Here is a 27,405-nt window from a genome sequence, read left to right on the forward strand (position 1 = left end):
GCGGAAAATCCTCTATTTCGCGTGACGAACCTCGAGAAAGCATGGGATCAAATGGGTACGGCGGGTTGAAATATCTCTCTTATTCACCCCGGTACCCCATTGTTTTTTGTCGCCATCACATTGAACACATCATTCCCCACATCTTCAAATTTTTTCAAATTTTTCTTGAGTTCCTAGGGGGTTGAAACGTTCAATTTAATCAAAACTCCATAAGAGACCGTGTATGCGGGATTTTGTTTATTTAATTTCTCGATATCCATAAGTTCTAAAATTTTAAAATTGTCACCGATGCTCACCTTCTGTCTAATACTATTATTAACAAAATTATAACTTTGTTGGTGAATGTCAATTTTCAAGGTCATCGCCAAATTCACTTGGCACCCTTAAAATCAGGGATAAGCAAGCGCGTTCAACTGAATGAACCAGCTGCTGCCATCTACCACGACTCCACTGTAACTCCCCGTGAGTAACGAAATCACTCGACTACTGATGGACGACGTCTCTTCGTTATCGACCTCGCGAGTCTTTCAAAAGATCGCTTCATCAGGCGCCGGGAGAATCGCACACCTTCGCCGGCATTTGAGTGTTTACATCGGGGGAAGAAAAAACTTATAAACAGTGCGCATAAAATCGTTGAGGGAGAGAGTGGTGATCTCAACGATGGCTCCCCGTGCAGTGAAAAAATTATTTAATCCAAATATATTTCACATCGATGGTGTTCCCATGAGGTTTTATCTTGAAGGGTACGACGAATGTCAGTGCCATCAGATTTCTACGATTATCGAGGTGAATTACATTTTTTTTTCCAATCAAAACTCGAAAGTATCCTCTCATCTGCAACCTTTGGCCCTCTGTTAGACGATCTTTTTGTGACCCTCCATATTTATTTGATCAGGCACATGGTGGAAAATTCTCGTTACCCGACACCGGCACCATTGTTTTCTCGGAACCTGGCCGCTATGCACATACCGATCGTCGTAGATTTCACATTAAATGTTTGCGAGACAGTATAGTGCAGAACAAGCTCCAGGATATCAATAAATATGCGTGAGTAACTCTTCTAATCATTTTTCCTGGGAGTCAATTCAGCAGTTAAATAGTGCTCGTTCATGATTGAAATCTGATATTCTTGTGAATTGGGCATTCATCTCTGAAGTGAGTGATTCTGAAGGGAATTTTTTAGAGCAGAAAAATTATCAGGAGAAAATGGCAAAAGGCAGTTTCTCCTAAAATCACTTTTCATAAACAATCGGTTGAACTCTATAATCAAGTGGTGAAGCGTAGGGGAGAAAATTCGAGCAAAAATTGATGTGCCATTCACCAACTCATGGCCACTTCTAAAATGGACACTTCAAACTTTTTTTTAAAATGCTCATGACTTATTGAATTGTTGATAAAATGAAATGAGTGATTTCTCAGTGGAAAGTACAAGTTCCTTCGTTGTTATAAACCAACACTGAGATCAATTGATAAAGCTGTTTTCGAGTTATGAATATTTTTAGAAAAGTCAAAAGTGTCCATTTTCCTCCTCCTCTCCTATGAAAATTCGAATGTGGCATCAGAATTTTTAAGGAAATCCACTGATTTTATTATTTAAACTTGGCAGGTCTGAATTTGAACCTCGATATTGAATCGTTAGAAAACATTTTAAAAATATGAAAACAAAATTAAAAAATTTACTTTTGGAGGAAGATTGAGGAAATAATTAAAAATGCAATTTTTGACAATTACGAGCTTGTTTTATAAATAATTTATAAACTATCAATTTTCCACCATAAAAATCATGTGTTCGGAATCGTAACTAATTTATTCATATTCAGATGTTTATTAAAAATCGATTTAATGCCTAAAAAAATAAGGTTCCGAAACTTTAAACTATTTCAATTATTTAGTTATAAACAACGAATGTTTAAAAAAATTATAATTCTGTGCAAACTATAATTTGAATGACGCTGATCATTCATGATTTCTTTCAAATTTTTCTCACCCAATTTAATTAACAATTTGATGATTGAAAATGGTTGAATCTATAATGTGGTCTGTACCAAACTGTATAAGGTACTTGGATACCCTTAGTGAACAGTTATAAAGAAAATAGGCAATTCGCGGCAAAGGTACACGTTAGAATGGAATTATAGGAGGTTTAATATTTTCAACAGATCTTCCCTTGGCCATTACATTCAGTATATTTTATCACATTGCCCTGTATTTTTATTTTTGGACATTTTAATAGGTGAATTATCAATTTGAAAATAAATCACATAAGAGGTCATGTTTGACGGGCTCAACAAATTAACTTTTGTTTTCATCGTCAGAACTGTTGATTTTATACTTTACCATTACCCCAAAAAATTACAGAATTTTTTTGAAATAGAAATAGAATAGAATAGAAATCAAGGGACTCCATTGCATGGAATATTAGAATATAAATTCTGTGGAGGGAATGCTGTGTCGGTATTAAAGTATGCCGTAAAATGTAATAAAAAACAATCGATGAGCATCCTTAGGACAAGAAGAGCCTCTAAAATGCCCATGATCCAAGCCGACCGCTATACAGGAATATATCCTACCAACGGAGGGGTAAAAAGAAATTGATTGGTAATCTCTTCAGCTACAGGAATATCTCTTAACATTCTGCCATATCATCCATTATTCGAAATAAGTGGATTCTGACATTTTCCCTGAAGTCACTTGTTGCTACCAATTATTTGAATTTAGTAATAAAGTAGTCAACTGTAACGAAACAATTCAAATTGTCATATCTCATTGAATGTCAAACCATTTTGACGAGTGATTCTAAAGAAAAAAACAAGGAAAATTTTTTGAGACAAGGAAAGTCTAAAGTGATCATGGTCTGAGTCAACCTCTGTACAAGAAATATGCGGAAAATTTCTTCAATTCCAAGAACTGATTATCTTGATTAATTTTTGTATTAATCAGTTCGAATTATCTTGGTGAAGAACGATTTTAGGGGAAAACGTCAAAAGAAACTTTTATTTTTTAATTTAGTTGAGTGTCTATAACGTACAAGACCAAATCCACTTTTTGTAATACCTGCCTCAAAGTTCACTTTTCGAAACCGTTTAGTGTGTGTAAAGTGGTTGTTTTACGCACACCGTGCACAAAAGTAACCACTTTACCCCCACTACGGTTCCGACAGTGAACTCGGCAGGTCCGATTTACTAAAGATGAAAGTGAAGAAAAACGTGAAGTTGTTTTATATCGAAATATCTCGAAACTGCCTGACCGCTAATCCTCAATTCTGATTGGTCAATGAGTCACGTGAAGTAGTCGCTGAAAAAAAACCCCGGTATTTTCAAATTCTTCAAATGCCAAAAAATTTTTCTGCGTCATATTTTTCATTTTTTCATGCGTGAAGTTGATCTTTATATCAAAACATATCTAAATTGCCTAATTGTTGATCATGAGAAAAAAAAAACAGTATTCCTAAATTTTTTTAACTCAAAAATTATTCTTCACTCCCTGTGAAATTTTCCGAAGAATTCAGCCAATTTTTTCAGTTCTCTAGGAAATCAATTCATAACCCTCCCCTGATTTTTCAACAATTACAGATTTTAATCAGATTATTTTAAAAATTAAAAAAAAAAAAGAATTAATCGAAGATTAAAAATTATTCATTGATGCTTCACTCTTCATTCTCTTCATTCTCTTAATTCTCTTTAAGTTATTATCAATATTTATAAAACATCTATGAGAATATGAAGTTTAATAAATTCGATTTCTTCATTTTCACAACAAAAAGATAAGCGCGCGCACCTATCTAGTATTACAAAAAATAGGATGTGCTACGCGTGCATGCGAAAAAGTGGTTCTTTACGCACTTGTATCACAATATACTATACTACATATTTGTGAATATTAAACGATCTTGTTATGGTGATTATTATTATAATAAATGGCTTCAGGGGATGTCAAGAGACAATTTTGTAGTAAGAAATTTTCAACAGCGAAGTGATTAAACGTTAAACTTTTATTTCTCAATGATTCGGGACGAAATGCCGTTAACGGCATCCGTCCCGACCGTCCGTTAACATCCCAGATCGTCTTGATGGTGAGTTATTCTACGAGCAGATGTCCAAAGGCATTCCTTGCAGTTGGAGATAAAAAAATATCTGTTTACCTTTTTCCCTAAAATCACTCTTTCTAAGGTACTTAAACAGTCGACAGCATCCTAAAGATATACTTATTGTGTTTCAGCACATTCAGAGAATCGGTCGCAAAGTGCTTTTATGATCCTCAAATTTTACCTTTTAGATTTTATTTTCGAATGGAAGTTTTGTAATCGTTCAAAATTAAGTTTCCAATTTTTCGTGTCAAGGTAACACAAAATATCGTCTAAATGAAATATAGTCTAAATATAGTCTGAAAAGTCCGAGTAGGCGATTTTTAGATGGTGCCTGTATGTATGTGGTCTACAAATTTTTATTCAAAATTTTGTTGGAGATCTATCGAATGTCATGAGTTTTTCCATGAATCTGTACTTTAATAGGTTCGGTCCATTGACAACAATTAAAATTCAATTTTTCATGAAGATTCGAAAAAAATTTCATTTTTGATACAACGATTTTTCAACAATCACTGAAACCATTATTATCAAAACAGAATTAATCATGGTTTCAAATAGTACATTGTATTACTCGTGCGTAAAGTGGCACTTTTTCCTACTCACGTGTAACATCCCATTTTTTGTGATTCCTACTGAGTTCACTGTTCGCAACTGTAGTGGGGGTAAACTGGCTGTTTTTTGCGCATGCCCGTAAACTTTACGCACGCCGTGTGGACAACAAGTGCCTTACGCACACTAAATCGTTGTGAAAAGAGCACTTGTTAGGCAGGCATAAAATAAAATAATATCAAATCCTATTGGTTCTCTCAGAATATAACCTTCGCACTATTCGTTGCTGAGCTACAGTATGTTGTTTATGCGATTGAATAGAGAAAATAAGTTTTTTCATGATTACTGAGAGAATTAGCAGCAATACCAAACGTATGAAAAAATCATATCGAAATTTTCTACACGGATTGCGTATAGAATTTCTATAGAATTTTCGTATATGATATTCGGATATTTCTATAGGGATATTTTTTATACAAATTATTTCTATACGATTTTTATAGGTTTGATCCTATACGACCCACTGCCACATGTATAGAAACATTTCGTATGGAGTTGCGACATTTCTCTACGTTTTTCTCTGGAGCGTTTAGACATCGTTCGTATGAAAACAAAAATTTATGTAAAAATTTATGGATGGAAGTAATGGTGACCGGATTGTTTTCTCCCGGAAATTATTTCCCCGGAAAATTTTTCCCGTGGAAAAAATTTCCCCGTCTAATTGTTTCCCCGGATTTTTTTTCCCTGATAATTTCGCCTGAATTTTGTTTTTTTGGACATGAAAAATAAATGAATGAATTCATTTCATCGTTGGAAATTAATGGAATACTAGATGTAGAAGAAATTGTCATTTTGCAGCAATTAGGTTGTTGTCTTCTTGAATATACGAACACACATACCCACTCCGTTCATTTTAAAACAAAAATATACACGTACAAGTAAATCTTGCTATAATACAAGTGAAATTATTGGGGGAAGGGTCGATCGAATGCCGTGAGTTTGATGTTTGATGGATTGTGAATGTTTATCGTATTGTACTGATTATGTAGGCATGAAAGTTTGTTGTGAAATTTGGAAAAAAATTGTTTTGAAAATGTTGAATTCTGATTTGGGTTTGAAAGATTGAGAGACGTAATAAATTGAATTGATATTGGTAATACGTGTATGTGTAACCTTCATGTTCAGTGGTAAGGGGAAATCATTCCGGAGGAAATGATTCCGGGGAAATTTTTTTCGGGGGAAAACAATCCGGGAACCGAAGTAATTCGTATAGAAATATCCGAATATCATATACGGAAATCCTACATAATTTCTATACGATTTTTTCATACGTGCAGTTGAATCAGGGTTGGAAAATATATATATCAATGCCTCCTTAATCAAATTGAGAAATGATGAGAGTGGCATTATTGCTTATCAAGTTATGTAATAACGTCATGAGCTTTTTATATCAGAACCTCTATTAGACTCAAGTATCAGTATATGAAATTGGATACTTATTTATGTTGATTCATGGCCCTGACTAATCCAGGATTAAACGCTGGCTAAATCCTGACTAAACCCTGATTAAATCCCACCTCATAGTTTAACTATGGTAATCCCTGGTTAAACCATAACTAAACTTCGATTAAACGCTGGTGAAGTCCCGACTAAATCGCAATTGAACCTTGATTAAACCCTGACCGAAACCTAATTAAAATGTTAAGAGCATCTGAATATAGGATCAATTGAAAGAAAAAATTCTCAAAAATTTTGATGACATTTCAATTTGTGATAGTACTATGATATAAAAACAGTGAAGAGAATGGTAAAATGAGAATTTAAAAAAAGGGAATCCATTCGGAAGCAAATCCCTAATTTATTAGCAACACTAATCATACTCATACCCAAAAAATGCAATTATCCACTTCTTATTTTCCTATCCAGACTACCATGGAGAATAACTCGGCCTCGAAAAGACAGTTCCCCGCTCGCAGCTAAAATACCCAAATCTGAGTCCGATAAAAAGCCATTGAAAGAATCTCTCATTCTCCCACCATCTCCAAAAAATCTCAGAAATTCTCAACTCCGTGAGCCCTACGTTCTCATTCAAGACTGTGTCACGACTCATGCAGCGATCTTGAAACAACCAAAACTCAGCAATTCAGACGTAACTGAATCACAGACCAGTAGAAACCCCACAGAGGGAGAACAATCGAGCGTGATATCAAGTTCCCAGAGTAACGTGACTCCTCCGTTTGTCCAGCCGAAAACTGCTGACAAACCATCTCCCATTGCTACTAAACCCAGAAGCGTCGCTGTCAAACGTTTGACGAACTTTCGCCCTTGTGGCCTTTCTCGCCGCCCAAAATCGCCCCTAGAAAATGTTCCAGTTGAAACAGATGATGAGAAACGAATGAGAGAGAATCTGCGATCACCTCCACTGAGAAGATCCCCGGGTATTGAAATAATCAAGGAAATTCAGAGAAAGTCACCAGTCGTCAAAGACATCATTGTGATAAGCGATTCTGAGGATTCAAGCCATGAGAATGCAAGGAAAAAAGGTCCAGAGCCCGCTGAGAAGTGTCTGCAGACACCCGAGCCTCCTGTAGACTGGAGAAGTTTAACAAACTTCGATGTCCCAAATTCGTATGCTGTCTGGTCCAGGGCTGGCCCACCAGGACCCCCCAATCTCAGTGATTCCGATGGTGAAGGGCGCAGGGATGGCTCGAAAATGATGGACGTCAGCAAAATCAAGAAGGAGAAAGAATCCAGCGGACCAAAGACTAGGGAGCAGCTGAAGCGCATTCGGTACGATGACTGGGACACATCCGATTCAGATGGACCAGGTGCGAGCAAGTCCAAGAGTAAGAAGAAGAAGAAGAGAAAGAGCTCTTACGAATGTGATCAGAGTTATAAGAACAACAGGTGAGTGAATGAGAGAATTCAGTGATGTACAGTCGAGGCTTTATATAAGATACCTCTCTATAAGATACCTCGAGCGCTCGGCGCTCCCCCACGCTCGGCACTTTTATCGCCTGGAGAATGTTTAGTTTCGTCGAGTTCTTATAAGATACCTATGGCCTCGATCATTTTTTAACTGGAAAAGACTGATGAAAAAACGATCAAACGGAGTTAAGGGACAAACGGGAGGGACGAACGAAGGGATCATAAGGGTCAAATGACCTTAAGGGTCAAAAGTTCAAACAGGAGAGTCAAGTGAAGTAATCAGAAGGGTTGAACGATCCCAAGAGTCACCTCCTTTCTTCGCCGCTATAGTTATTAAAATGATGACGCAGAGTTATCTTAATAGAACAAAGCCTAATTAAAATTCAATCAATTTACGTATTTTCAATAATTTGTGCTTCAGCTGTCCAGAAGTGATTACTCTCAAGTCCCCCAACAATCCCCCAACATCAGCTGCGATTCTATCACACGGGGTAATGTTTAGAGAGAAAAGCGAACGCAGGCTATACGAATTCAAAACATTAAACTCGTATAAATTGATTAATTATCAATATCCATTCAGTAAAAATGAATGTTCCATAGAATTCGGGCGCAACGAGCGAGGTATCTTATTTCAAACCGCTGATCCCTATTTTTCTCCTCTCTATAAGCGTCCGTAGTGGGGGTATACGGATTCCTGGAATTCCATTCTCCTACTGTCCCTAAGGTATCTTATATAAAGCCTTGACTAGTTGTAGCGTGTGATAAAATGTGCCTAAAAATAGAAACATTATACCCTGTTAAGAAATTACTCCAGAAATTTCTCTCTATATTATGAAAATCCAAATCGACTTCTGGCGATGGAGAATTAAGATGAAACATTGAGGCTCGAAACCAAGAGTCACAAGGCTCAGTATTAGGGTCAGGATTAGAGTCAGAATAGGGTCCCGGTAAGGGTTAGACTACAGGTCATATGAGGGCCATGTGGGGTTCATATGGGGCTTTCAAGGCGTTGACTGAAGCCTTTTTCTAAAAATAAACCAATCACTCCTAACGAGTCGCGTCATAAGAACTGTGGGGGGTTGACGAGCGGAGCGAGCAGGGGGCGAAGCCCCCTAGTCCAGTAATAAAATTGTAACATTTCTAACATCGATATGGAATTTCCATATATATTGTTACTGAAAATTCAATTAACTTCTGGAATAGTCAATAAAATTGCAATTTTCAGGTCTATATGGCAATGAAAATTACTGAAATTTGTGAAAATTTACGTAAGTGTTATTTTGAATTCTCGTTGGGTTGATAATTTCAATTTCAGAATTAGTATCCAAAATGTTGAAATATGAATAATACCCTAGCAGGGAAATTCAATTTTGTTGAATCTCTGAATCAAAACATTTTATGAACGATTTGATCTCAAAGTGAATTCAAATTCAGAACATTGATAATTCAACTGCAGTTGTTAGTTGAATTCTAAAAAATTTCTAACAGCTAAAATCAATCAAAAGGATAAGCCGTCTGAGAGGATAAATGATGAATTTATAAAGTCAATAAAGAATTCAACGATCGATTTGATTCCAAAGTGAGTTCAAATTTATTACATTGAAAATTCAAAATTTTATCCACTAAATCATTATAAATTACATACATAACAATTCCGTTACAAAATGAGAGGCTCGAGGCTCTACTCATGTCTGAAAATAGAATTTTTCTAAAAGCCCCCCAAGTTTTATTGGGGTACATTTAGAACCTTCCGTGTTCGGGAGAACTTTTAGAAAAAAACTCATGTAATAAAAAAAATTATATGATGCCATTGTGTGGCGTGATATTTTTTTATAGTATACTGTAGTGAAGAAATTTTTCAGTATACCTCCATTATAATCATAAGAATGATGACGGAGAAAATGAAAAATTTAATATCTTTCCAGCTTCAAAATGAAGCGGGTGTTTTCTATAGTTGGATAGAAACTTGGAGGCAGGTTAGTGAACGTCATAAACCGTCACAGGATAGATGTAAATATGAAAATTCTCGTCAGATGACTGAATAGGAAATTCACATGGAGCTCAGCTTTCCATAATTTCCCTATTCACCCATTCTACGTAATCCATAGATAGCTAAACAAAAATAATTATGGACAAGTATTACCTAGATATTTTACACTAATTGATTGAAAATCAGACGTTTTCGAAACCTATCATTTCGCTCATGACGTCACAAAGTGGCATAAGTAAATGCTGGGCAGCGCTCCGTTGGTCGAATGTGCGGAGAGAGGGGAGTTGCCGTCATCCATTGGATAAGGCGCTCGTGAAGATTGGGTTAGGTTGACTCGAGCCATTTTATGATTGGTTCAGCATTCGACCAACCTTGTGACGTCATTAGCGACTTCAAAGCACTTAAAATTTTCAACTTCCGACAATGAATTATTAATTGAAGAGCTATATTTTTAATGTTCATAAATGAAAATTTAATAATTTAGAGCCGACACTTGAGATTAAAAAATCGTAAAAAAATTCATGCAAGTTCCCTATTATGACGGTATTACTGTATGACCGTCAAGTTCTAATTAAGGTGCTTCCTTCGAAAAAGGTGAATAATGATAGTTATCTGAAATTCATATAGGATGTTTAGAATCACAGTTGGATTATTTATGAATTTTCTTAGAATTTTTCCTAGATTTCCTTTTCAAGTTATTATCGATCGAAGTCGCTTCTTATCATGGGTTCTTATGGAGACTTTTTTGCTTAGCACCAAACTGCGCTATAAGCTGAGCTGATACTATAGCTTCATGCTCATTTGAAAAATCGCCACAAGGGCCCATGTATAAAAAGTTAAATTGGATCTTCACAACATGTAAACAGAATCTAGGAAAATTCGAAAAAATGTAGACATTACCTGACAACAACAATGAACATCCTCTAAAAATTTCGATTCAATGTCATTGGTTTTTTTTTCACAGATGAACCCCCTTAAATAGATGGACTGCTACCAAATTTGTGTCATATGTCTCCCCCGTTTGAACCTTCGAAAATTCCTAATTTTATTACTTTTTTTTATGACATCCATTTTATGTTACCGTCATATGTCATCTGAATAATAGCTGCAATGTACAACTACTTAAACTTTCAGGATCAGTATTCAATTTTATGTCATTCTTTGTGACATCAATTTCTGTATGACCGTCATATTCCATATAAGTAACAGTAACATTGTGAATTACACAATGAAGGAAAAATATAACAACACATGACCGTCATATAACCTTCACGAATTCGTAACGTAAAAAATAACGGTTAAATTCACAACTCTCGTGCGTCTCTCCACCGTTCTTACACTGAAAAAAAAACAAGTTCCCAAGCAAGTCTTGTTGGGGCTAACAAAATCGTTATTTAAAAATTACCAAAAAAGACATTGTTAATTAGAATTAGAGAGTCCAAAAACTACCGCTAGAAATTACGCTTCTTACTTGCACAGAAAATACATTTTTTCGAACGGCTAAATCTATTTTTGCGACAAAAATTTTCCATCTCGGCGCACTCTTTTCATGTTTCACACAAAAAAAATCCTTTTCCGTACTGATCTGCACTTTTACTCGTCCACGGATTGGCTCCCCAAACTCGTAAAAGTGAAAATTACTACGAAAAAATATCGTTCACGACCAATGACACGGGATTTTTTTTACTCGTTGTGGTTAAAAGCAGAGCAATTATTCATGTTTGAGACTTGCAAATTCAAACCAAACAATTAAAAAAAATTTTTAAAAAACCAAACAATTTTTTTTTGCAATTTTCAATTTTCAATTTTTTAATTTTCATTCACGCATTAGTCGTACCATGTGGATAGCTAAGCGGCGAAAATTATGGAGAAATATTGCCTAGATGTCTTATAATAATTAATTGAAAATCAGACTTTTTGAGGTAGAAAATTTTTCGATCATGACGCCACGAAAACGGTCACGTCACACTTCATTGGTCGAAAAAGAAGAGAGTAGGGAGTTGTCGTCCTCCATTGACCGAGGCTCACTTCAAGATTGGGTTAGATCGACTCGAGCCATTCTGTGATTGGTCCAGCGCTCGACCGTCTGTATGACGTCAGGGATTTCAAAGTGTTTGAAATCTTCAACTTTTAACAATTAATTATTAATTAATGAGCAATATTTCAAACGTTTGTGAATGAAAAATGGATTATTCAAGTCCCAAACTTGAGATTAGAAAATTGAAAAAAAAAATTCATGCAACTTCCCTATTGTAGCGTTTGTCAGTCGATTCACGAATTTTTCAGGAGGATTCTGTAGTGTAGTAGACCTTTCTTGAACTGTCCCGAACCTTTTATGAATTTCCAGAGGAACGGACATTCCAAATTATATAGAGCAAGATCCTAGGACGAAATTCGAGAAGGAATTTTTTATCAGGGTACAACTTTAATGAAAATCTTGTTTCAAATTTCCTCTCTCATTTAATGATTATAATATTGCTTTATCAAGAAAAAGAATCCTATACACAGATGAAGAGAACAGGAAGATGATTCAGTATTTGATTGAAAATGGGTTGATCACTAAATCCACTCAAATGCATGTCTGGATCAAGTTCTCGATTAAAAAGGTAAAGATGAAAAAAAATTCATCAGTCGATGTTTCTCTCACTGAAATCATAATTTTCATTAAAAAAACATTCTCTACCATCAGATTCTAACTGATCCAGAGAGGAAGCCAGAGTCTCTGAAGAAACACTTTGAAGACCAGTTGATCTTCAATTTCGAGAAATACACGCATGATCCTATTGCTGTAGAGCAGTTCAGCAAAATCAGGGACGAATTAATTTAATTACCTCAACGAAAATACAAGAACAACGAGATTAAGTAATAACAATATTGCGCTATTATTTCATACAGAGTATATTTTTGTGCGATAGAAGTCTTTATTTTGTTATTCCAAGGAAGTGTTACAAATACAAGTGAACTTAAGCAGAAAATTATAACAAGAGGAATCAGTGAATTCAATCTTGATCAATTTTGTCTGCAGTACTTGAGAATGTACGTCAATGATATTCACCAATTTTCCTTCATCTTTCATCATGATATAATTTACAGCTAGTTTTCCCCTATTAATTTATGTTTCAGTCGATTATTAAATTAACGCAACTTAAAACGTAAAAAATGTATCACATGTAAATTTGTTCTGAAACTGTATATTTCGACCAGAGTATGGCAGGCTTCAATGAGAATAAACGAAACTTCAATAGTACATTTACATTATTTTTAATTACTAGAGACTTTCCAATAATTATGCATTATTTATGGAAGATTTTTTATGGCGAATAGGTGATAAAAGAACATACAAACATCATTTGTAAAACACAGTTGCAGTCGCATTTCACGCCTCATCCTGTGGATTTTTATCATTAAGTAATTCAGTGTTGGCGTGATTAATGGACAATTGTTCTTTCTTATTATTCTTCTTAAGAATTTTTCGACGTTTATTGCGTCTATGTATGCAGTAGAGAGAAATAAATAATATGGTGAGGAACACTGAGACACAAGACGCAACGAGGATCCATGTGGAACGAGCCTTTGCTATTTCCTCATGGGTCTTCAGGACATATTTACAACTATCAAATAATTTAACTGTGTCATTTGAGATGATTCGATTATCAGAGTGGTAAGTACATTTCTTGGGGTCAGTCGAACATTTAAGTTTTTCGGGGTACAATTTTATGTTTCTGATTGTAATCCACTCGCTGAAGGCGTGACAACTGCAGTCGTCCAGGATCAACGGATTGTTGGAGATATCCAGGCTCTCCAGGGAGCAGAAGATGGCCACGTCCTCAGGTTTCAGCTGTCTGATGACGTTTCTAGATACGTTCAAGTACTTGAGCCGTGGCAAAATACCCAAGTGAGGGAGTGAACTCAAGTGATTCCTTGATACGTCCAATAATTCTAAATTCGAATTCTCAGCAAGACCAGTCGGTCGTATCGATGCATCCCCGAGGTTGTTGTGCGCTAGGTAGAAACGTTTCAAGCTTGGAAGGGTGAAAATACTATTTGGAAAATCGCCGATGCCATTTGTGTTGAGGTTTATGACCTGTATGTTGGTGAGACGTGAGAAGGCACCTTCTTCAATGACAACGATGATGTTGTCCATGAGATAGAGAAAGGTCAGGCTGGTGTAGGCGGAGAGAGTTTGGTTGTTTAGGTCGCGCAGCCGATTCACCGAAAAATCCAATATCTGGAGGAAAAGGAGGAATTTATTAAATTCTCTTTGCCTTTCTCATTCGTCTTTTGTTCGTTTGAATGAACGTTGAGAATTTTATGAATATCTTGGGAATGAGGAAGAGGGGTTGGAGGAGTTGGGAAGATGAGGTCAAGACATTCCTGATGGAAAATGCGGGCAATGAACTCTTATTCTCGAGGGAAATTGCTGATATATCAACTTTTTGTGGTTCGCAAGGGATGGTCGATTTTTGCTTCCGAATGAATGCTTTATATCTCGTCAAATGTTTCATATTAAAGTAAAGATTCTTACCTCATCTCGTGATGTTAGGACACGTCCAATGAATTTTATCTCTCTATATTATAAAAATCCAAATCGACTTGTGGTGATAAAAATTTGGTACTCGAAATTCAGACTTCACAATTAAGGGTCACAAAGGTCAAAGTAAGGGTCACGAGGGTCAAAATAATGGTCATGAGGTTCAAAATAAGGGTTATAAGGTTCAGAATCAGGGTCATGAAGGTCAAAATAAAGGTCTCGAGGGTCAGAGTGAGAGTCACGAGCGTTAGAATAACGGTCACGAGGGTCGGATTCAGGGTTACAGGCGTCAGATTAAGGGTCACAAGGGTCAGATTATTCGTATTATTATTATTACAGGTATATGTATACTACTGTATATCGTCAGAATAAAGGTCACAAGTGTTAAGGGTCACAGGGGTCAGATTAAGGGTCAGAATAAGAATTATGGGGGTCATATGTGGGTTGGCGGTCACCCCCTAGTCAACTACTAAATTTTGATGTTCTTTGTTCGTACATATTCATTAACAGCCTAAACCAATGCGATTATCAACATGACCAAGAATTTTATCTGTTGAGTCAAAAGAAATAAATATTGTAAACAAAAAGTAAATCTTTTTGAGAGCAAATGGTTAATTTACAAATTAGCAGAAAATACTATATTTCGATCAAAAAATAGGCAGTTATTCTATTTGAAAAATATTATATACGAGAACAGGGGGCGCGCTTCGCGCGCGTATTATTTTCCATGGGTGCCAGAATAGTAAAACCTTACCGTTTCTCACTTTCATTAATTTTTATCTCAATAATAATAATGCAGAAAAAATGAATGGTTTCAACAAAGTTTTTCAGAATGAGAATTTAATTGTTGAATAATTTACTCAGAATCGTTATAATCCTCTTCATCTTCTTCTTCGTTTCTCTTTTGCTTTTTACGTTCTTATTAATTTTTAGGGATGTATTATGTACTGTATACATATATACTATCCTATATATCTATTTTTTTTACAGAACTATAAATTATTTTACAGTTAAAAAAATGAAAGTATACATCATATATGTATAATATATCTGCTATATATTATATTATATATTATATTATATATATTATATATTATATTATATATATTATAATATATAATATATTATATTATATATTATATAATATAATATATATACTATACATGTATGAATTTTTTTATAGTACAGAACTGTATTTAATTTTTTCAATTGTTAAATGAATTACAGTACATGAAAAAATATACATAGACATAATATTACATTACTTGATAAGCGGAATAGAGTCTTCAGAAATCGTTACACTGGATTTTTTTAAAGTGGAATATTCTATGAGAAATTGCTAACATATCGACGGTTTTGTGATTTAGAAGGAATCCTTGATTTTTGCTTCCGATTGGGTCCATTATATCTCCTCACACTTTTCATCTAAAAGTAAGGAGCTGGTCCTCTTCTTATGATGTTAGGGCAAGTCCGCTGAATTTTATCAATTATTCAATTTTAATGTTGTTTGCTCATACATATTCATTAACAGTATTGAACAATTAACAGCATTAAATTAATTTTATCAATTTATGAAAAAATAGCCAAAGTACTATTATTTACTTTCGTATTTATTTATTTTATTAATTAGACTATCAACATCATCTAGAATGTATTTTATCATTTGACTCATAAGGAAAATATCGTAATGAACAATTGAATCCATGCGAAAAGAAATTGTTAATTTATAGATTAGCAGAATATACCATACTTCAATAAAAAAATATGCAGTTACTCTACTCATAAAATATTACGCAGTGTTCTTCCACGAGGAATTGTTGAATAAATTAGTGGAAAAACCCATACTTCCACCGAAAAATTTGCAGTGAATCCAATTTTTGAATACTATACAGTATTACTCCCTGAGAAATGCATTGCAGGTAACTCGCGACATCCGTAATTTTCTGCACTTTCTACTAATGTAGTGCTCGCAAATGAATCTCTTGTGGTTTTCGAGATAATTGGATTCTTCCATGAGTCTCATTTTTCACGTGATTTCCCCTGATTTAAATTCATAGCAGAACTCCGAAGTCTTCTCCAAGGGAACATGGAAGTGGGTTGGACGGGATAATTGAAAGGCTGGGGGAAAATTTCAACGGTAAACATTCAAAATGAGGCTGTCTTCTTGTTAGTTACAAACTCTGCGAACATCACGATTTTTCTGTTTGTTCATGGAAATTTTTATTCATCCTCGTCAGAAATTAATGGAGATAGAAATGAGTTGTGCATCCATGAGCATCAAGACGAATTTTATATGAAATCTCTCGAGGAATGTTTTAACATCTATTCAACAACTTCAAAGTCATACCTCGACGTCTGTCCGTAGACTCTTGGGAATTTCATTGAGGTTCAATTCCGCGCATTTCGCCTGCAGCATCCCTGATATTTTGCTGTACTGACATCTCCGTGGTTTTAGATCACGATCTGATAATAAAAGGCCACCTGTCTGGTATTCAAGCGCCAGAACTTCTCCAGGTACCGTTAACGACAGGCTCATCCATACCAGGAGAAACTCAACCACCACGTGGGCATTCATTACTGCTGCATCTGAAATTTCACGTGAAATTTTTCATTTCCCCTGTGCAATAAGAAATGAGGTAAGAAGAAAAGCGGAAAGAATGAAAGGAAAATAGAGGAGGACAGTTAAAAATGGGAATAATGGAAAAAAATGAGATGAGTGGCACTTGGCGGGGTTGAGCTTTGATGGGGGAACCTTGAGGCTCTCTCGTCTCTTGCGCTTCAAAAATAGGACTTATCGTTTAAACTCAGCCACCCAGTACTCGGAAAGTCAACTGACCTCATATTTTTTTTTCTCGCCGCGATTTATTCGTAGTTTACACATAGTTTCAACTGATTTATTAATTTCATTCTTGAATTTTTAATCATTATTAATTGAGCATATCCAAGTACTTTGGCTGTTTTTTCTCCAGTGAAATGCTTTTTTATTTCTGTAATAGAACATCAGAGCTTTCATTTGAGCCCCGTAAGTTTCCGGACATTTTACAATACTTTTATTATTTAAACTTTGTAGGTCTGAATTTAAGAATCTCGATATTGAATCGTTACAAAATATTATAAAAATCTGAAAAAAATGAGAAAGTTTATTTTCGAAGGAAGATTAATGAAATAATTAAAAAATTGCAATTTTTAAAAATTACCAACATTTTCTCTAAATAATTTATAAACAATCAATTTTCTACCATAAAAATCACTTGTTCAAAATCGTAACAAATTTATTCATATTCAGAATTTTCCCAGAAATGGATTTCATGCCTACAAAAAAAGAAATTTCCAAAAGTTCAAACAACTCCAATTTTGTATTTATAAACAACGAATGTTTAAAAAAATAATAATTCTGTGCAAAATGTAATTTGAGTGAATATTCATGAATATTCATGATTAAAAAAAAAATTTCTCACGCAATTTAATTGACAAATTTCATGATCGAAAATGATTGAATCTATAGTGTGGTCTGCATCAACGTGTAAAAATTAATTGGATATCGTTGAATGCGATTGAGGCACTCGTTCCCTTGGCTTCATATACGGTGGCATATCTAATATTAAAACTGTGTGAATTCTGAAGTTATCCCGTTTGAATCAATAGTACCGTAGTTGATGAGCATTTTTATCCACTTAAAGATTCTATTTCAGCCTTCAAGAATGATTCATTTTTATTCATTCAAATTCAATTCATTTCAAAGTCCTGAGAAATTTCCCTTCTGTCTTCATCTGAAATTTTAATTATCCCATCGATTTTCATCTGTAAGAGACTGACAGCGTTTAAATTGATGAAAAAAAAAACAAGCAAAACAAAAATAGTGACTGTAATTGATAAAGTTTTTAGAAGCTATTGGTGTTCGAGAGGCAATATAAACGGAATTTATCAATTTTTTTTCACTGTATCAATCGTGAATAAATATTGATTAATTATATGCTGGATGAACTTTCCGAGCTCCACTCCCTCACGAAGACCTCCACAGGCCGCAAGTTGGGTATTTGTTTAGGCTAAGGAGGGGGGTTGCGTCGTCAAGTTGTCAACTGCTCTCTAGACTTCATGATAAAGTATTGAAGTGACCCATCATGGATCCATTGAACTTTATTATCCTTCAACTCTTTTCCCTTCCATTCGCCTCTCATTCCGATCAACAAGTTCAATACAGTATTTCCCAAAAAATGTATTGCACATATAAGAATGCATTGAGAAATTTTTTTTAGAAAAATTCATGAGCTAGCACCATAAATGACATAACTTGCACATTTGGAAAAATTATTGTGTAGCACCAGAAAAATTTGTCATGCTTCACCAGAAAAATTATGTGAAATTCAAATTCCAAATTTTGATTTATTTTCAATGTTTCAAGATTTTTTACTTGCAATTCCAGGGAAATTTCTTGTAGTACGTATTCTGTTCGCTTCAGTAAATCTGCAACTTGTTAATTTTTAATTACTTATAAAATCCAATATTTTTTCCCTAATTGATCATATCCGACAATCAAAAAATCTCACGCAAAATTGCAATTCTCAGATCCAGGAATGATCACTTGCCGTATCTTCATTAGTTAAGAATTCAACACAGCAGATGCTTGAATCTTCATAATTTTCAAATAGATTTATTATGTGAAAATAAAATCCAATATTTTGATTGAACTTTCATCAAACTGACTGGTTCAGTTCAAATTAATTTTTCTGTTGGGTATTTCAACATGTTTTACGCGCAGCTTCAGGTAAATGTCTTATAGTACATATTCTTTTGGGTTCCGTACTCTTGCAAGTTTTTCATTATCAATTACTTACAAAAATTAAAGAACAAAAAATCCAATATTTTCTTCCTAATTGAATGCATTCAATAATCAAGAAATCTCCCGCAAAATTGCAATTCCAAGATGTTGTAGAAACATGAAAATCTCATGAAAGTCCTAGTAAAAGACAAATTGCCGCATGTTCATTAGTTGAAAATTCTGCATAACACTGACCTGAACTTTCATAATTTTCAAACATTTTTATCACCATGTGAAATTGCAATTCAAAACGTAGATTAAATTTTCATCAAACTGGTTCAGTTAAATATTGAATTTTTTTTTTGGACTGAATATTTTAAGAATAAGAAATAATAATTTTTATATTTTAAGATGAAGTTGAATATTTTAAGATGTTTTGCTTGAAATTCCAGGTAAATTTCTTACAGTACTTATTCCCAGCATTTCATCCCGCCTGCAACTTGTTAATTTTTAATGACTTATAAAAATTAAAGAAGAACAAATCCAATATTTCCTTCCTCCTAGATCAAACTCAACAATCGAAAGATCGCCGCAAAATCGCTATTTTGAGATGTTTTCCCATCACAAAAATCCAAGCAAAATTGTTTTATCTAGTTCCACATAAAAGACAAATAGCCGCAGTTCATTAGTTTCGTCAAAGCAGCCGCCGCCAATTTTTCAAAATCACCAGCAAAGTTTGTTTTCTCTGTTCGTCATCCACGGCAGAAAAAAAGAACTTCCCTCCAACGTGAGGAGCTTGATTTGTGAAGAGGAAGAAAAAAAAATGTAAACATCCTCGAAACTCCAATCCCCACGATTTATCGCGATGACCTACAAAATCTTGTAGAATCTCTCATCGACCGAGTTGAACGATTTTCCTCCCGCTCCTCGGCATAATCTTTTAATCGCCACCACCCCCTCCACTGTTCCACATTAAAAGGCTCACCTCTTTCACCCTCTAACGATTTTTCGTAGTCTTTTCTCTCTTTTTTTTTTTAATAACACCCGTGGGCGTAACCACACACGCAAGGGAGCCTCTGGATGGTGGACGATTGGAGAATGCTAAAATGCGCTATTTCGGGAGAGTCCGCCGAGACCGCGAAACCACTTAATTTATTCAAGACTTTCTCACCCGATTTTTACCCCTAAACCTGTGACATTTCAGTGCCAAGAAAATAACTTGAAATGTAGAAGAAAAAACTCATCATCTCCACCCTAGGTTTTATTTACACGGAGAAAATAAAATAGTAATGATTACTATGTCGGAATCCGCACATAGTAAACGTTATAGCATATAGTATTACTATGGACATGGTGATGGGTGCCATGAAACATCGTAATGGTTACTATGGGGCATAGTAAGCTCCTCAATAGTAATAGGTACTATGGGCATAGTAATAATTACTATGTTAACATAGTAAAGCTCTCTATGTTACATAAAATGTCCTATAAGCCATAATAACATTATTTAAAAAAGTGATATACCATCGAGGGATGAAATATGAGTAGATCAATGTTAGACACAGTAATATAATTAATTCCAGAACGCGAATTTTCTTGTAAGCACCATCGAAAAGAGAAATTATGGGCTCTTAATAAAGCCCATTAAAACTTAAATTAAATTTGCAGTTGTATTTTTATGCATATCAAATAAATAGTTTTACGAATGTAAACAAATGCTATCTTCATACAAGTAAAGACTTTTTTAGTTAATAATGGAATCGTTGTTTAGATAGCAAAGGAAAAGCATTTATTAATGTGTAATAATTCGCTGTTTGTTCACCATCAGATAAATTGTTTATTTATTTCTAATTGATTATCTACTTCTAATGAATGCACTAGTTATTCCATATGATTGAAGCGTTGTTATTTAAATAAATCTATAAATTCCGAGCAAAAATATTGTAGAATTGAATAGGAAAATTTCAAATCAAGTGTTTCATTCGTTCAATTTTTTTTAAGAGTTTAAGCCTTAAGGGGTCCGCAGTTGTGATGGGCGCGCAGGTGAGGGAGTGTGAAATAGTCAAGTTAGTGAGGTTAGTTTCGAGAGAGACGGGACATCAAACATGGCGTATGTTGGATAATGATAGACATCGCCATAGTATTTTTATAATTAATTTATTGAACAAATCAACGATAAAACCCAATGGGATTTCGTGCCCATATTGTTTAGGGCTTAATATAGAACAATTTAGCTTCCTTTGCTGGCTAGCACATTGTAAACAGTGTGAGGGATATGGGACAAAGTAGCGTCCATAAAGGTTGCGTATAAGGCGCAATTTGAGTAATTAATTAAACACGAACGGAACCATAAAAGTAGTTAGAATTGCTTTTACAAATACCTTTTTAACATTTTTGATTACTATATGATATATTTAATTCGCAAGCACATTGTCATATTTTACCCAAAAGTACTGCGGAGACCCCTTAAGCGTCTTGAGTTTATGATCGCATCAACAGGCAATCGCGAATTTCAACCGGTTATTTTAGAGATACTTCCTATGTTCATAGGATCATTTTCCATTCGTATAGTAACTATTTCTATGGCCATGGTAGGCACTCCCATGTAATATAGTAAACATTACTATGGAACATAGAAAGTATTACCATGGGACATAGTAAGTATTACCATGTGACATAGTTACTATGTAGGGATAGTTGAAAATCCTTTTACTATGTTACCATAGTAATCTCTCCTATAGCCATGGTAATGTCTACTATTTAATTCGCTCCGTGTATGTGACATAGTAAAGATTACTATGTAGGGATAGTTAAAAATCCTCTTACTATGTTACCATAGTAATCTCTTCTATAGCCATGGTAATGTTTAGTATTTAATTCGCTCCGTGTATGTTACATAGTAAGGATTACTATGTAGGAATAGTTGAAAATCCTTTTACTATGTTCCCATAGTAATCTCTCCTATAGCCATGGTAATGTCTACTATTTAATTCGCTCCGTGTATGTGACATAGTAAAGATTACTATGTAGGAATAGTTGAAAATCCTTTTACTATGTTCCCATAGTAATCTCTCCTATGACCATGGTAATGTTTACTAGTTAATTCGCTCCGCGTAGGTAAAAATCATTTTACTATGTCACCATAGTAATCTCTCCTAAGGCATGATAATGTTTATTATTTAATTCTCTTCGTGTAGAAAATGTCAGTCTTATCAGGATAACGGGATCTACCGATAAGATACACGTCCAAGGCATCGATAAGACGACAGGGAGAATTAAAACTGATAAAACAAACCGAAAAGCCGTAACGTTGAATTGGAATTCCGTGTTGAAATCAAGGGCCGCACCGAAAACTGAACTTAGCTCTATCGCAAACTAAGAAATTGGGGTCGATCGTTACACCAATGGAGCCATGGAAATTTCCGGTCTCTACAAGGGAAAAGGTCTATTTTCCTTCATTAAGTCGCAAGAAACCCAATTAAAGGATTTTTTCCCCCATCTTCCTGAGAGTTCGTTCAACTCCGTCCGTAAATTAAAAACTATTATCCATCATTGATTGAAAGTTTTGGGAGAATTCTTATCGTCAAGGCAACGATCAACGAAAGATACGAACGAATAGTTTCCTTAATGACAGAACAAATTAACAAGTGAAATACATGACTAATGAAAACGTTGGAAATTCAAATTTGTACATGGAATGCTGACATGAAGAGAAACGTCTGACGGGTGTGTTTCTCACTCCGAAAACCGTCGGAAATAAACGTGGTAACGTTCAAATATTATTACAACCACGATTTATAGAGTCCACACGTCTATCCAGTACAACTCGAAGAGTTCGGTGGTTGACGTAGCGTGTAAACCATGCTGTTGTTGATTCCCCAGTAGAAACAATGCACCCGTTTGATTAATATCAACACACGTATGATTCATTTCCACCCCCTACGCACCTGTCCGTACCACGTGAATGATGAAAGTGACGAGGAGCAACAAAAAAAATCAATAATTTTGGGGCGGTGTTGGGACGAGACAACCCCCCGCTACATTTTCCGTTTTTTATTCTATTGACTTAATAAAGGGATAGAGTTTCTCCCCTCTGACAACAGGGGGATAAACTTGTTCATTTTTATTATTTCCTACGTACCATTTGACTTGGTGAATAAAGATAAAAAGATCAAGAATTAAATGTCAATATAAACAACTGAAATTGGAAAAAGAACATAAGGAATAAGTGTAAAAAATAAAGCGAAAAAGCACGCCCTGATAAACTGCCCAACATACTCCAACGAAAGAAGAAACTTGAACACCCAGAAAGAAATCGAAAAAGGATAAAAGGACCTAAACGATAAAGAATAGTATATTAAAGGGTTTTTTGACGAGTGGGAGGTTTATATCACGAGCCGAAGGTGAGTGATACAATCCCACGAGCTAAAAAACATTTTTTCACGAGTTACGAACAATATTTTTGATCACTTTTCGTCACAGCGTGATGAAAATTATTAAAAAAGTGTTGAAACTAATGAAACTTATGAACATATACCATCTAATATAATTTGGACACTTTTTACTTTTTTTCAAATATTAAAGCAGCTTGAAATGTTGACGAAATTCAATAGTTTTTTTTTTCAACGCAAAGAACATTTCTTTCCCTTTGTAATGAGCCTAAACTGAGCTCAATTGATGAATTTATCTCTGAGTTATGAGTAATTTTAAAAAAGTCCAAAGTGTCCATTTTACCCCATCCTCCCCTAATCATGAAACAGTTGTACAAAATTCAAGTAAATGTAAATGCACCAAATTTCAAAAGTCCCTAAGAAACTAGCTGTTGATGCGACTTTAAATGAAAAAAAAAGAGAGAGAAAACTGAAATAATTGAAATGAAATGCTTTCATTGAATTTTTCATCAAATTTTGAATACTCAATTCCGCAATTCCTTGAAAATTTCTAAGAAGTATACGGGAAATTTGAGTCAAAAATTTTCTAGAGTGAATTTTCTAGAGTGAAATTATCAAGTTTCATTCAAGGCCTAAAAGAATACCTTTCAAATGGAGAAAAATCATTGAATTTCAACGGTTCATTTTACCCCTCTCGCCCCTGCACTGTTTGAATTTTTTAGGAACTTTAATTTTTTTTTTAATATATATTCTTTTGTATATTTTTTTTAAATCAAAAATGGTAAAAAATCTCGAATTAAAAAAAATATATATTTTGTAAATTTTTTTAATATTAAAGTTGCTAAAAAAAATTATCAACCTCATTGTGAAAATTGCACATCATTTTTAATCGAATTTTAAATGGATTGAAAATTCAGAATCGAGTATTGTCTGAATTTTCCCATTTTTTAATAATTTATGTCAATTTTTCTTCGTTATATAGATGATGAAGTAATCCTTGTCAAATTAATTTTTTCCTTTGTATATTTCCTCCGGCTGTGTGACAGTAGCTTTTCCATGGTTTTTTCATTTTTTTCCCTGGTAGTAAATAAATTCGTGCATCTGAAGAGGAATGCTTTGTGTATTCGAAGCATTGTGCAGTGACTTCATGCTTCACGGAGTTTTCTTTATTTTTATTTATTTTATCATTTCCTCATTGTTGTTCCCGTTCTTTCCTCTATCTGATCGAATATAATGGCCGAAACACTCAACATTTTACAAAAAGAAACAATCGAAACAATAATTTTATATTCAATTATATTCACTGACATATGGTCTTAATAGACTTCACCCTAATTTCCGAGTATGCCAATACAGAATACAAATATTTAATTAAAAAAACCAGATATACTAATTTCCGGTTCTAATATCGTTCCACGAGGAGCTTCAGGTCCCTGCTATCAGCCATCTAAAAGGCCCAGTTATCAAACGTGTTATTTCCATGGGAATTGCCTATGCGAAATCTAGGACATCCACACTAGTCGTTGTTAAAAATCTCAAAATTTTTTGCTTGAAATTCCAGGAGTAAATCTTCAACAGTGTATGCTAAACTATTTCAATATCCGATGTGGTAATTTCACTTATGGCACAGGCCCGACGAACCGCATTTCTAACCTCGCTTCGCGCGGTTAGATCGCGGCGGTTTTCAGTATATCGTATGTCAGGCGGCGATAAAAGTATTATTTCTGTACTGCTTCTCACGATTTCTCGTCTGGGAATTGGTATTAGATATTTCCCAAACTCGAAAACTTGAAAATCACTACAGAAAACTATTGTTCCAGGGCTGTTGCGATGGGGTTTTTTTACTCGTGTGGTTGGCCAGTCCTCGCCTACGGCTCGGAGGCCAACGCCACACGAGTAAAAAACCCCATCGCAACAGGCCGGAAAAATACTATTTTTACAGTGATCCGAGTAAACGAAAAGGCAATTTTCATCACGCTGCGACGAAAAGTGAACTTTTCGGCACGCTCCGCGTGCCTAAAAGTCCAATTTCCGCCACATTGTGATGAAAAATATTGTTCGTAACTCGTGAAAAAATGTTTTTTAGCTCGTGGGATTATATCACTCGCCTTCGGCTCGTGATATAAACCTCCCACTCGCCAAAAAACACTTTTTTGCACTCGTTCCGAAATATACTATTCCGGTACGAGGTGAACGTAGCGGCAGTGTCAAATAGTATATTTCAGCACGTGTGGGGCAATTTCGTCTTTAACGTGTGTGGGGTTTACAGCATGAGCCGAAGGCGAGTGATGTAACCACACACGTTAAGGACGAAATTTCCCAACAAGTACTGAACAAAATTTTATGTCACGAAGCCTGAAACCGGCTGAATTAGACACGAGACGCGAAGCGTCGAGTGTGTAATCCAGCCGGTTTCAGGCCTGAGTGGCATAATAGTAGATTATATCATCAGGTGATAAAAGTATTATCTGGCGAATGTGGCTTTATAATCACATTTGTCAGATAATACTTTTATCGCCGTGTGGCATACTAGCATATTTCGTTACGAGTGCGGAAAAGTGTTTTTCGCACTCGCGAAAAAACACTTTTCCGCACTCGTTTTTATAGCCACTCGCCTTCGGCTCGTGCTATAAACCTCCCACGAGCCAAAAAACACTTTTCCCACGAGTATCGAACGATATTTTTCATCACAGTGTGCGGAAAAGGGACGTTTTAGGCACGCAAAGCGTGCCTAAACAGCTATTTTTTAGGCACGCTTCGCGTGGTTATCACAACTTCGAATGGTTTTCAATGAAAATCATTCTCTCCATCCACTCAATCCATTGCGCATTCTCATCCTCAAATACCGCGAATGTATGTTTGATTTTCCCTGGTGTATAAACCAAAACAGACATGAGGATGACCAGAGTGTATTAAGATCTCGGGCTTAATCTCTCTTGCGGATATTTTTAATCCCCCGTGTGGATCAAATCGTCAATGACGACTCGAGAGACTCGAAGTGATACAAGGAAATACAGTTTTCGATGGAAAAATAACAACTCTTGACAGGATGAAAACGCCGGAGCTCAAACATTACGTCACTAATGTGTACACAACGCTAAAATTACTCATAAGTCATGAGTGGTCTCTCGTCGTGTGAAATAGGAAATCACATCACAGGTATGTGCTTGTTACACTTTGAAATTATGATGTTGGCTTGCAGTTTATTGAGATGCGGGTTTTGTTTGGGCTTTTGCCGGGGGGCCACGTGGGCTGACGTTGATCTTTATCACTCGTGATAAACAAGAAAATAATTGGACTGGGTCAACCCGCACCTTTACTACTCCAAAGTTAATCTGGATTTTATCAACTAAATGATGAAATTCCATTCCGAAGTAGATATCAGAAAACCCAATAAAAATGTTATACACGCGATTCTCTATTTAAATTCATTAGCATTGTCATTATTTTCGTAACACGAAATGAAAACTGAATTTTAGTATTTTAGTAATATGAATAAAAACCGATAATTACCTGTTGGATTTCCCCGAGACCAAAATTCACTCTACCAAGTTATTTTATGTTAAAGAAAGGTTTATTGCTTCATATTGCTGTGGGGTCCTCCTTGAGATTGTAAAATGGGGAAAAGTCCTTTCGGGACTTTTACTGATGGGTTTTTCCCGCAAATACACCTGGCGACCGAGCGTTTCTTTAGGGGGTGGAAATTATATTGCCCTCCTAGGTCTATATTAACCCTGGGCCTTACTAGCAACTATTTTTTAATCTCTCGTAGATATTCATACTGTGAAGTGCCTCTTGACTGTGTAGTCTTTGAGATTTTTCAATTAAAGTGTTCACATAGACAAAAGGTGTTTCTTACTTTTAAACCCCATAATCCAATATTACCTTATCAAAACTCCTCAAAAAACGAAAAACTTCCATTCAAAAATCACGAGAAAATGTATCCAACCACCGATTGCGCCCTCCACGATGACATCCCATTGTTCATATATAATCTCCCCTCTCACATGACCCCAACTAGAATCCAACACTCATTCAAACTGACAAAACATCCACATTAAAATGTCGAAGGATAACTTGCACAATTGAAGCGACGATAACACGAGCGATAAATATTAAAAAATAATAACTGCCAATGTTGATCCTAAAAGAACGAAGTATACGATGCGG

At 35.2% G+C, this 27,405-nt stretch overlaps 2 protein-coding genes across 4 annotated transcripts; one reads left to right on the forward strand and one right to left on the reverse strand.

Annotated features, from left to right (window-relative positions):
• The first annotated feature begins 539 nt into the window (after positions 1–539).
• Positions 540–12,928, forward strand: LOC107036221. 2 transcript variants are annotated; one of them, XM_015254015.2, is made up of 5 exons: positions 540–786; positions 896–1,047; positions 6,563–7,543; positions 12,043–12,160; positions 12,244–12,928. In XM_015254015.2, exons 1-5 carry the CDS (start codon positions 661–663, stop codon positions 12,379–12,381), a joined length of 1,515 nt encoding a protein of 504 aa, XP_015109501.1. In that variant the 5' UTR covers positions 540–660; the 3' UTR covers positions 12,382–12,928. The 2 variants fall into 2 exon arrangements, with proteins under 2 accessions (XP_015109501.1, XP_015109502.1); XM_015254016.2 differs by lacking the exon at positions 12,043–12,160 and having other exon boundaries at positions 12,244–12,332.
• On the reverse strand, positions 12,413–27,405 carry LOC107036222 (tsukushin). 2 transcript variants are annotated; one of them, XM_015254018.2, is made up of 3 exons: positions 27,121–27,405; positions 16,433–16,671; positions 12,413–13,782 (listed from the first exon to the last, which is right to left on the reverse strand). In XM_015254018.2, exons 2-3 carry the CDS (start codon positions 16,658–16,660, stop codon positions 12,931–12,933), a joined length of 1,080 nt encoding a protein of 359 aa, XP_015109504.1. In that variant the 5' UTR covers positions 16,661–16,671; positions 27,121–27,405; the 3' UTR covers positions 12,413–12,930. The 2 variants fall into 2 exon arrangements, with proteins under 2 accessions (XP_015109504.1, XP_015109505.1); XM_015254019.2 differs by lacking the exon at positions 27,121–27,405 and adding an exon at positions 26,749–27,051.

Source organism: Diachasma alloeum, unplaced genomic scaffold, assembly GCF_001412515.2.
Source record: "Diachasma alloeum isolate Michigan unplaced genomic scaffold, Dall2.0 Dall_scaffold_00206, whole genome shotgun sequence".
NCBI lineage: Eukaryota > Metazoa > Arthropoda > Insecta > Hymenoptera > Braconidae > Diachasma > Diachasma alloeum.